Source organism: Nyctibius grandis, chromosome 14 (assembly GCF_013368605.1).
Source record: "Nyctibius grandis isolate bNycGra1 chromosome 14, bNycGra1.pri, whole genome shotgun sequence".
NCBI lineage: Eukaryota > Metazoa > Chordata > Aves > Nyctibiiformes > Nyctibiidae > Nyctibius > Nyctibius grandis.
The window spans coordinates 12,647,772-12,659,930 of record NC_090671.1 but is presented as its reverse complement, the minus strand read 5'-3'; the positions used below and the strand labels follow the sequence as shown (position 1 = coordinate 12,659,930).

At 38.1% G+C, this 12,159-nt stretch overlaps 1 protein-coding gene across 3 annotated transcripts in view; it reads right to left on the bottom strand.

Moving 5' to 3' along the window:
- Nucleotides 1-259: 259 nt before the first annotated feature.
- Nucleotides 260-12,159, bottom strand: part of SBNO1 (strawberry notch homolog 1) — a 35,348-nt gene continuing 23,448 nt past the window's right edge. For all 3 annotated transcript variants that reach the window (XM_068412984.1, XM_068412986.1, XM_068412985.1), the window contains 13 exons: nucleotides 11,561-11,692; nucleotides 10,173-10,308; nucleotides 9,642-9,754; nucleotides 9,469-9,540; nucleotides 8,888-8,987; nucleotides 8,289-8,363; nucleotides 7,886-8,032; nucleotides 7,712-7,806; nucleotides 7,409-7,501; nucleotides 6,813-6,950; nucleotides 6,021-6,097; nucleotides 5,097-5,290; nucleotides 260-4,146 (listed from right to left, as the gene is read on the bottom strand). In XM_068412984.1, coding sequence (XP_068269085.1) covers nucleotides 4,004-4,146; nucleotides 5,097-5,290; nucleotides 6,021-6,097; nucleotides 6,813-6,950; nucleotides 7,409-7,501; nucleotides 7,712-7,806; nucleotides 7,886-8,032; nucleotides 8,289-8,363; nucleotides 8,888-8,987; nucleotides 9,469-9,540; nucleotides 9,642-9,754; nucleotides 10,173-10,308; nucleotides 11,561-11,692 — 1,515 coding nt within the window. In that variant the 3' untranslated portion in view covers nucleotides 260-4,003. The remainder of the gene's footprint in view (nucleotides 4,147-5,096; nucleotides 5,291-6,020; nucleotides 6,098-6,812; nucleotides 6,951-7,408; nucleotides 7,502-7,711; nucleotides 7,807-7,885; nucleotides 8,033-8,288; nucleotides 8,364-8,887; nucleotides 8,988-9,468; nucleotides 9,541-9,641; nucleotides 9,755-10,172; nucleotides 10,309-11,560; nucleotides 11,693-12,159) is intronic.

Genomic DNA, 12,159 nt, shown 5'->3' with positions numbered 1-12,159 from the left:
GGGAATGATCCAGGATTAAAGCTGAAGATCTGAAATGCACTGAAAAGACTGAAGAAAACAAACTACATGAAAATTCAAATATTTGTTTCTCTCTGATACAGGCACTAAGAAGTGAATAGTACCAGTCACTAAAAGACATTGGGAATCAATTTCTCTCAAGAAAATGCATTTTACACTAAAAATAATAAATCCACATAGCATCAAAGGGATCATGGAAGACAGAAAATTGATAGTTTTGAAAAAAAACAATGACAACATGTAACATCTACAATGTATGCAGACATCCCTTGGAAGTTTTATATATGCTATATATATTTCAAAGTACACACAAACTGCCTGTTTGGCAGGCTGAGAAAATAGGAATACATCTTGGGAAGATCATGAAGAAAAAAAAAAATCACAAAGGAAAACAATCATTATTTACATTCAATAATTCAGTAGCCTTTAACATCTCTATATACATACATACTTTTTCTATATATGTACAGACTGTGATGGGATCTGAATGAAGCTTATTCCAAACGCAAAAGAAAAATACAAAAACCCCTTGATAATTCACTTGACAAATGTTTACAGGTTGCAGAGCTTTTTTAATTTACAAAGAAAATACTACACATGGACTAGACAACCAGGATCTTTGGGGAACTTTATGTCCTTACAAGAGGTGTGTGTTCGCAACGGGCCACACAGCGACTGGAAAAAGAATTGAAAACTTGCAGTGCAGAGGGGGCTTTAGCGGGTTATAATTGCGTTTACTGTGTCAGACATATCTTAAGTGTGAAACTAGTTAACAAGTCAAAATTTAGTTGCTGTCAAGAGACAGTTTAAAAAAGAAAACCCAAAATTTTATCCCTCCAATCTCCAAATCAACTTAAATATGTATCTTGCCCTTCTAGGGCACGCTTCCAGAACTCACGCAGTACAGAAATTACTACCCCTTTACATTTAGCTTTGCCCCTGTTATCAGACATCTAACCTTTATATATTTTATATCCATTTCAGATGGTGATTTGTATGAAGCAGATCAATGCCCCACAGCATAGAGAGACCATTCTTGCCTGGCCTGGTAAATTTATGTGACATGACAATTGGTCTCTCCTCTTTCCTCCCTGTGAGGATGTTTGTCTCACAGGCAGTGCTGCAAGAGGATACCGCAGAGCTGACCCTTATCCCATCCACAGTGCTATTTATATTCCTTTTCTCCCCCAAGCTTTATCAGCAGCTCATGCAAGGAACAAACTACTACCAAAAAACCACACCCCAACCACTGAGCAGGAATTTTCAGGAAAGAAAATGTTTCTGTAGCTTGAAGGCTGATTTTTTTTTTTTGATGTTAACCTTTAAGATGTTATAACATTCCAGAGCTGTGGCTGCAGCTGTGTTAGTAACCGAAGGACAAAGCCAAGGCATTGATGGTGGCAAGTAGCAGAGAGCAGGCAAAGGAGAGCAAGTGGAGGAATAGATTTCTGGAATAGGAACAGTTCTTACGGATCTTTAAGTATTGTTTGCTTGGTTTTTTTTCCCCTCCAGGGGACAACAAGTCCATGGGAAGTTTAAGAGGGTGTGAGTGAACAGCATATGCTCTAAACTCCTGAAATAAAGTAGTATGGTTTGGTTATTAATACAGAGAATATCCAATTCAGTATCTGCTCATCCCAGCAACCAACGTTAGCACAACAGGCTCAGCAGAGCACTTAGGAACTGAAATGTATTTACATGACTTTTTCAAATAAAAAATAAAATCACTACTTGTGAACCTACCACTTCTAGAACCATCTTACCAAGGATTAAGATCTAAAATATGTTACCATCTCAGATGGTAGAAGTTTCTACACCAAATAATAATAATTAGAAAAAAAACCCCAGTGAAGTCCCCACACAGCTTGCTGTTACTAGCAATTTGGTTCACTATCTGTTGCAGTAGTACTCTGTCAACATACTTCTCCAAATCCCACTGCTTTTCAGGGAGTGGATGCCAACTACATCCAATGATGGGTATGAAACACATGAACATCCTCCCCCAGACCCTGTCTGTGGTCTACAGTTTTGCAGGGCGTAATCAGCTCCTACTGGTATCACAGCACTCAGGCAAGCTTCCCCTTACTACCAGAGGATTAAAACCAACTCCAGAACACCCACCACGTGCATTACAAGTACTTTACAGAGCTGTAGCAGGCGCTACAGCAATAGGGAGCATGCAGATTTATTCTGGATCTGTATTTCCAGTTAGTCACAAGCACGTGCAGGGGATTCAGCCCCTTGACCATGTCAGACCAGGAGCTGAGGGCAGCAGGCAGCCTGCCTTCCCCGACAAGCAGGTGCTCTGGTACAGCACTGGGGTGCCAGCACAGGCCGCGTGAACAGAACCTCAAGCGAAATAATTCATGTAAAGGAGCTTGCTCCAGCCTCAAGTTGTGGAACTTCTGGCCCTGTTACTTACAGAACTGCTTATGACACTTGAACGTGGCTCACTGAGTGCTTCCAGAATGACATACGCTACAGTGGATGGCTGCTCAAAGTCTGTCAGGTGAACCTTACTGAACATACGCATCGAGGTTTAAGCACAGTTTACTTCTTGCCTCATTAGTGAGTGCAACTGAGATACTTGGACTGCAAAACAGAAGCCTGGTTAAAGCACACTAGAACATGCCAAGTCCTGTCAAATTCCAATTGTACAGACTTGTTAGTTTTTTTTGGAATACAGTGGTTGCCTAAACAAGACTCCACTTCTTGTTAGTACAATAACTTTTATTTGACATCTACAAGATCATTATCTTGTAGTTTTTTTGGACAGGTTTATACAATCTCAATTTTTCAATAGTGCAACCTGTGCAAGCAAGAAATGACAAACATTGTCCTTCACTTTCTTATAAACATCTACTATTATAGGCAAAACAAAACTTACCCATATTATAGATAAGTGACTATTCACATTTGTACATTACAATTTCTTTTAAACAGCTCCAGATAAACTCTACAATGTCTTACAACATATTAAACAGTATTCAAGTTACTGGGTAACAGAAACAGCACATACAGCGGAACCCTCAAGTGTTTCCCATTCTCTAATTTACAGCTCAAGTAAGGTTTCATCTTACAAGTGACAAATTAAATTACATTAATGAAGTAAAAAATATAAGATTGTATGCGAGATGGAAGTGAATTTGCACTTAAGTTTCCAAAACCACCTCTGATTAAGGAAATGCTTCAATTTAAGGAAAACAGGCATCCAGCCATCTTTGCAGTACACATTAGGAATACCATTAATACATTAAAAATGAACTAATTTTAATTTAAGATGTTTATCACAAAAAGAACATGTTGTAGACTCAAATATATAACCCCCAGGAGAGAACCAGAAAAAATGCAACACCTGGGTATAAACACTATAAAAATGCAATAATCAATGCTGTACAACTAAGATTGTGTTTCTCTCCTAATTCCTGTCTTGCGTGTTTATCCTGTCCATGCCCGTTTCCAAAGACATGCACTGTCAAACAGAAACTGGGAAGGAACCTGAATGCATGATGTGCAACCTCTGGGTTTCATGCTTTTACGAACTCATAAATTGAAGAGAAAAACCCAATATATATTTTCTATATATATACTCAATACATGCATTCAAGGATATCTCCCACAGCAATGGCATTGATGCACTGCGTTAAACCCTGAGCACTGTATGACAAGATAAAAATAAAGCCTGCTTGGGGATTTTCAAGCATTTTCAAACAAATTGTGGTTTGTAGCTTAAAAGGCCAAAAGTAAAAGCAAACAGGAAGCACTACAGAGAGCATAAGGAAAGACAGATGCACCACCATAAACAACTGCTGGCTTTCAGTTCTACCAACCTTTTTAGATCTCTTTATTCCCAAAGTATTTGAGAGCACACAACTGAACTGAAAAAGTTATATTTCTTTGGAATCTGTCCCTGATTTTTATGCAAGTGATATGCTTTTACAGCCTTTTCCTCAAACACCAAAGTCAACACCTGTAGTTTGTCCTCTTATGCGTTGTTGAAATTGGTGATGCTTTGTGGGTGATGCTGCTGCCAGATCTGCTGCTGTTGTACTGCAAGCTGTTGAGACTGGTCTGACGTCGACAGGAGGTTTACAAGGGGCGATACACAATTTGCAGGAATGATCAAACCTGAAAACAGCAACAAATCAATGGTTTCAAAAGCATGCAAACAATTTGTTCATTAAAACCTCAGGCTGATGATTCCACCATTTAATTTATGCAACAGTCAACAGTGACTGTTTCCAATGTCAAGTCTAATCAAGCACAGCTACAAGTTCTGCTTCTCAGTAAGAGGTTTATCTTCAGAGGTCACTAAATGCTTTAGGTCATCAAGCAGTACAAAGAAGTTGCCATTTTGCTCCTGAAGACAAATTTTATTCTCATGTTACCCGCTGCTGCATAAAACCAGAAGTCAGCTATTTCTGCTTTTCTAGTCTCACAGAAGTTACACCTCCATGAAAGTTTAAAACGTGAAAAACCCAGTTTCAATATCTCAGAAAACTGTTGCTGGAGCAGGAGCTGCCATGATATTGCACATCCACAAAAAGTCAACGTTAAAAAAAAAAAAGATATTTCACCCTCTGAGGTACCTGTTATGAGGTCTTCACTAAGAGGACAAGAAATGACATAATCATCTTGAAGTCATTCTGAGCTACTGATTACACGTGACTTTCAGTAGCTCAAAAACCATGAAAACAACCCTTTCAAGGGCTTACTATTCTTTGCCAGAGGTGGAAAAAACGTAGAGCCCTTACGGTTTCAAAAGGTAGCTTGGCTGGAACAGGCTGAATATGACTTTTTTTGTTCCTAGTCAATCAAAAGAACTGAGACAATAAGTGTTCCAAAGCCTGGCTGAAAAAAAACTTCTTCCTTCTTTAACCTGACTCAAAAGAGTGTTTGTACTACAAATACAGAGTTCAACAGCTGTACTTCTACCCCTCCCCAACATACGTACTGACGAGCATTTTCTCTTGTAAGCATCTTTGTAGAGTCTATGTGACTCTGCACACAGAATGACTTGTAAGTTACAACTACCTTCTACTCCAAGATAGAAATAAAGGAGCAGACAAGCCACTTACCTACGATCCTCTGCCCATCTTCTGTTCTTAGACGAACTATTTGCATTTTCACATTTGTACCACTCACAGAGGCTAGAACGCCTTCTACTTTTGTCCAGACGCTCAATACTGAACCACACAAGACATAGTAAGTTCGACAGCGGAGGCCTACTTCACAAACTAATCCCAAGCCTGCCTTCTTACAATTGCCTCTCCTGCAGTAGAGAGAAAAAAAGCAAAGTTATCCAATTCAATTAAAAATAAGACTTGTTACTTAACATGTATTTGGAATTGAGCGGGGGCTGCAAGTACACAGTAAGGGAAGGATACTTTATACACAGCATGCCTCTAATAGTAAAGCTCTGAGAAGTGCTGACATGTTTAGGACCACATCTTCAAAATGTACAGACAGAGCTTTAAGTCAAAGATACCACTCATTTAGATCACCTGAGAACCCGAGTATGTTACATACGAAACCAGTATCTGATCAGTGTATTTTAGAAGCTCCAATATTGATCTGAAACTTCTACCAGTTATGCTGTTCCTCAGGAATTAAGACATGAGCTGCTGAGTTCAGGCACAGACAAGGTAGCACAAGAACAGCTGTTTCTGACATCTACATCATCTCTCCGTGAAGTATAAATATTTTTCCCCCAAATAAGATTCAAACTATCCTACCACAATAATAAACTGGATCAAGACACTTAAAAGCACAAGCTACTCCTGGGTCATTATACTCCTGGAGTGCGATGTATATATTAGCAATCGCCTAATATATATTAGGACTTTAAGGGCAAGTGCAAAGCTCTGTGTTTCCACTCAAAGGCTGGGTCATTTGACTAGTCAAGGGACAATTTTTCTGAAGCAAGAAACGCAAGATTTCACATGAATAACAGAAGAACAGAAATGATAAACTGTTTACCTAAACTGCATACAAATACTAACCAATAAGCATGGGTGCAGGTATCTGCAGAAGAATTGTACTGCTCTAACCAGTGTGGCAGAGCATCTTCAGAAGGTACCTGGAAAAGTAATTCAAAGTGGGAATAATAATAAAGTAAACCACATCAAGACTTGCATAGAACAAAAGCAATTTGGTCATTACTATGAGAAAAGAGGGAGCACCAACATTCTGATGGCGGAGAGGTACATTATCCCATAATTTCAGGCTATTCAATGGAAATGACATCTCAAAGGATGAGCAAAATGCTTGAACATAGCAGAATCTCAGTAACTAGAACAGCAGAATCTCAGAGCTTTTCCAATAACCAACCTGATCTCAGAGCTTGCTCAAGTTTTTACAAATTCAACAGTACAAAATTGTTTAAGAGTCAGATATCTCACCAGCCTCTGAACAAAGTAGTCCATTACAGTATTTAAAATGTCATCAAACAGCTGAAGCTTCAGAGACTTTGCTTAGAATACACAGTACATAGCTGCTTATTTAAGAGCATGTTTGTATACCTTACACAGAAGCAAGACTTTTCCTTGCTAGACCCTAAAAAACCTCTCATTTTGTATTACCACATCACAGATTTATATTCAGAAAGCTTTGGATATAGGAATGCTAAAACCATGCAGACCCGCTTTAAGAAGACCCAAATACAAGCTCTGCTGTGAAAAATAAGCCTAGTTTTTGACATGCCAGAATTGTACACAACTACCGGAAAAAGAAAGCCCTTATATTTCTTTTCAAATTTTTTCTAGATTTAAAACTAGCGTAATTTTAGTGTTTACCTTCTTATATTTCTTTTTCAGGTCTGAACATGTTTCTAGTTTCAGTTGTTTCCCAGTATTTGGTCTGTATACTAAAAAAAGCTTCTTTTTAGGATTCACTTCTTTTACTAGAATAGCGGTTTTCTTGTTATTTCTTATCTGGAAAAGAAAGACAACCCAAAAACTTCCTAAGTTTAAACGTGTTGACAGCATCCACCTTAAGTGACTCCATACTGTGTTCTTTACAGAGTAATAGTGTGTGTGTGTGCACAATAAGACAATAATAATCACACCTTTAGAAGACAGTACCACTAATCTACATTAACCTCAACTTTTCATTACAGTGAAAGTATCTGGTTTCTTGATGCAGGTTTAAATAAGAGCTGTTCTTTTGGGCTCACATTCCTACCAGAAAATATCCCGAGCAGCTAAAAAGGAGGGCTTCATACTTAGCATCGGAAACAAACCTAACATGAATTTTAACACAAGATTTGAAAGCATTTTGCAAAACTGAACAGTAATTAAATTTGAACAGTAAATTTTTCAGAGGAGATAGCATACTTGGTTAGCCCCCGAAAAACTTCTCTGAACATAATCCAAGAGACAAAGAATCTTACCTGTAGTGATAAATAAAATCCATCATCTGGACCTGTCTGCTCTGCCCAGAGCTTAGTTGCTTCGTCCCAAGACATTCCTCTCTCTACACTGATCTAGAAGAGAGTCATGCAGGGGTATTTGAATGGGAACAGACTTTAAACCAGTTACAGACATAAGAATTAAAGAACCATAGAACCAAATATCGCCCAGTGAAAGGCCTGGAACATCCTCTCACTCAGCATGCGCTTAGCTGATTGTTGTGTTTTAAAAATTTATCAGCAAGTTTTATTAGTTCATTCAAAGAAGATACAGAATTAACTTACTGTGTATAGTTCTACATGTCCAGAGGTAGAATATCCAGGAGTTAAAAACTTCTTAACATCTGCCTTCCTTACTTTCTCATCCCCAGAGCCCAAATCTTAAAAGGAAAGGATAAAGTTATTCTGTTTCTCTGTTCTTACTTAAGCACAAGAGTACTGAGAAATTGATTTACTCACCTAAGATGCCCATATCGTATCTTCCATTCTTTTTAGCATTTTGAATAACGGCATTTAATGTGTCAGAAAAGTACTGGAATAAAGCGTTCTGCTGATGTACTTCCATGCCAAGAATTCTATTCAGAAATTTCCCTATATTATTATAATCTTGAAAAAGAATAAGAAATACACATATTAGGTCAACAAAGATTAAGGCCTGATGACAAAAAGCTCTCAATCAGTATTCAAATAGTCTCAAAAAGACTACTTAAATCCATCCTTTCAGAAATGAGGAAAACATTCTGAAGTTCTCCAAAAGTCACATTTTAGATAGTTACAACATCAGTTCTGTTGCTAGGCATCCACTATCATGACATATGATATTCCTAGTGACATTCTAAAGATACACTAAACACACAAATACCTTTATCAAGTGTCAGTATTCCAGATCTGTCTTCTACGTTTATCAAGCCTACACCAATCAATCCCTGACGAACATCTAGGAAAAAGAAAGAAGTTAAACCATAGCTGCTTTGCCATTTAAAAATAAGCCAATAAAGTAACAGCTTGTTTAGCATTCTTGTTTCAGGATCCAATTCCAAAACTTCTGACACCCCTAAATACATTACTTGCAATTTCTACCTAATACAGTAATAAGCAAGACAGAACTTTGCCTTCTATCCTTCCAGGAAGCACAGGCAGGGGAAACTACTAATGGCACTACACACGAGCCCACAGGAGAACAAGATATTGCAACAGATAATAGGAAAATTCAGTTAAGGAACTGTATGTAATACTTTAGCCAAACAGATAGAGAACATGCCTTATATTAAGAGAGTTCACACACCTTGTTTCATGTGTGAACTTCAACATTCAAGCAATGTGCATAGGAATAACATCCAGCAAGAGCCTACCTGGGCCAGCTGACAGCAACAATGTTTTCTAGCTCTAAAATTATTTGCATTTTCTGAATACTGGGGAACAACCAAAAAGTAGCTATTGCATCCAGTGAATTACACTTACCTTTGAAGAAGTCTCCAGGAAAATCAGGAGGAGGCGAGACCATTGGGGAGTCTAAGTTCACAATGGATTTCATAACAATCTCTAAAGCATTTCTGCCATACTGCATAAAAAAAAAAAGCTGCTCTAACAATGTGATCCAGTGTTTATGCCTCAGCCCCAAGCACACATGGTTTAACAAGCATTTGTAATTCACAACAAAACGTTTTTCTCTACAACAGTAATGGGAACTGGTTATTAGCTTTTCAATTATAAACTACACTATATAAACAGACCAGTCTTGATTTCTAATTAGAGTTGCCAAATTAATTTTTCAGTTGTGACTGAAAGGACACATACCATTTATTTAAGACTTGCATTGTTAGCAAATGCAGATAAGTAATTTACCCACATATTTGTGTTCCACGTGGCTTTGCAAACAGCATTAAGAATGTTTATTGGCTCTCTCAGAAAGAAGCCTCCTATCAGGAAGTAACACAGTTAAGTAAAACACTTCACAGGACATGGAAGAAAGCCTTCCTCAACAGGTCATTTGTGGAGCAAGCACCACAACGTGAGCTTTCAAACAGGAACAGAACCCTCACCTTGTTGTCAAAATTGAATCTGCTGAGGTCTCGAGTTTCGGTAGCCCGTCTGTCACCATGGGTGAGGGCTCCCTGTTAAAGACACACCTTTGTAATTAAACCAAATTTTAAGAAAAAGAAATCTAAGTTGTATTTTCTCAAATGAAGGATCAGACTTCCTGAAACAATCTTACCAAGCTCTCCAGTCTTTTTGCAACTATAGATGCAAATCTTTGCTCTCCTGCCAATTCAGAAATTAGGAACACATACTCTGGAGCAGTCACTTGGTTGGATCTATGAGTTCTTCCTGGATAATTAAGTAGAAGCACATATGTTAAATTCCATTTCACTGAACATTTTTAATAAACTATGAATTGTGAAGAGTAAAGAAAAAAAAGCCAGAGCTTAATCCTGCTGAAAATTACCTTTCTGCTGTAATACTGCCAACTGAAGGTAGCACACAAAGGCTCTAGAATTGTAGCAACTTTCATAGACACTTGATACATGAAAAAAAAAAATCCTAAGCTGCAGTGTAAATTTGTTTGCTAGGTTGCTTTCAAAACTAGTAGCTATAACTACAGATACAGCTGATTCTGTTCATGGGTAAAGGAGATTGAAAGGGTCCTTAAGAGGTTGCTTAGTCAATCTTATTTTCTGTGAATTAGCAGTCAATTCAGTTAGTATTACTGAGTTTGCTAGGGGAAGGATACAAAAAAGTTATTTACCAAACTGCTGTATTGCTCTATCCGCGCTCCACGGCAACTCCAGAGTCATGTGAACTCTCCGTCTCTGATTCTTAGCTCTACGGTCTGCTTGCAATGATATACCGGAGCTGGCAGCCTCGGAGATGATGGCAATGTTCTTTTATCAAGAAAAGAGTTGTTAGTTAGCAATAAATCTGAGATAAAGCTTTAGTTTTCAGTTTCCAAAAATATGTAATTTTACAATTACTACTAACATGGATCTGGAATGGTTTCACTGTTATTTGGTCTTCCTATTGCAAGAGAGGGGCAAAAAAAAAGTATGGTTCTCTTCATCAGAGTTAGAGATGCCAACAATGTTTTTTGAGTGAAAGGCGTGGTTTTCACTTTACTTTTCACCAACACCTTTCTGTGCAAATGAAGACAGACAGTATGTTGCAGCCTGGCCCTTCCAAAGGGCAGGTTTTTCTGATGTTGGCCTGCACTTCAGAAAGAAAAGGGGAAGGACACAGGGAGAACTGCCCTGATAGCAAGCAACACAGGAGACAAAATTGTTGCTAATACTGTGTAAAGAAGAGGATATGGCTATTCTAGTATCTGAATGCATTTGCCTTGAAAGACTGTAAATGTTTGGACTGTGCACAAGTCACTTACAGGAACACGAGTATTTACCCTCAAGTGTAACAACAGACCATAGAAGTTCCATGCAAGAGCTACATTTACTTCATTTGCCCTCTTGTGGTAGCATGTCCCAAATGAACCACAGGACAGTTATTTTTTTTTTCCTCCTTCTTTTATCAGCTTCAATTCTACCATTATTCCAATCAGTATTTTCTTTCAAAATGCAATGTAAAGGACAAAAGCTATCACTCTTCCCAGCATTACTTCTCAATCCTTGTCAAGGTAAACAACCTCCACTTTTTCCCTTGTCATTCACTGGAAGTTTTTTCTCCCTCTCATACTAAGTCAGTCAGTGGTTTTCCCCATTTCTCAATTTCATTATTTCCTCTTGGAAGCAGAGGTACACAGTAATCCAGATAAAGGAATCACAAAGATGTGGAGGGTTAATCTGCCTTTTAAGCAGATGCTGTTTTACAAGGCCAGCTTAAAGGTGCTAGCTTTTTGTTTGGCACGCATGTACACCCCTCTTAAGCACAGGCCTCTGTGGTCACCCAAACGACAGCCTGACCTTTAAAGCATGCTGCAGCCACATTAGACAGGACTACTGAACATACTGGTTTGAAAAACAACACGCAGCAGCAAATAGAAAATGCTTTCTAACTAGTGCTTACTTATAGTACCTAAAAAGTCACTGTGGGATAATGGTAGAGCCACAACTTGAATAACTTAATCAGTCAATGTCACTATGGCATCGGGCAAGTTTTTCTGAATTGCATCTCTTTAAGGACTACCTTATCTCCATCCATGAACCTCTGCTTTTCCGTGATGTTCAGAATTTCAACAGGCACATCAAGTTCAGATCTTGACTCGTAAGATATGCTGCCATCATCATTGCTTACAACTCTCCCTTTGCGGCCTGTCATCTTTAAAAGGGAATACAAGCTCATTATAGCAATATGAAAATTACATAACCAAAAGCTTCAAGCAATGATGCTCTTTATTCATACAACGACCTTAGATAGAGACAGGTAGCTTACTAATGACATGTTTCTAAAGTTATTGACAAAACGAGATAATAATTCATCAGGTTTTTCACTAATGCAGTTTTATGATACAGATTCTTAATCTTCATTGCCTATGAACTAAAAGCTGATTTCTGTTTTATATACACCATCTTCAAACTGACTACAGCTAGTTAGAGAAATATATCACTATAAAGCAAAAGAGAAACTAGTATGATTTACCCACAAGTAACTATCAGTCTCAGAAATAACCTATTTACCCAGAGCTCTTCTCTGTATTTTAATACAATCTTCAAGTTTCTTTTTAACTCAGAGGCATTCAGCGAAAGTAACCTATACTCTTATCCCTGTGAGATTACTGTCTAAAT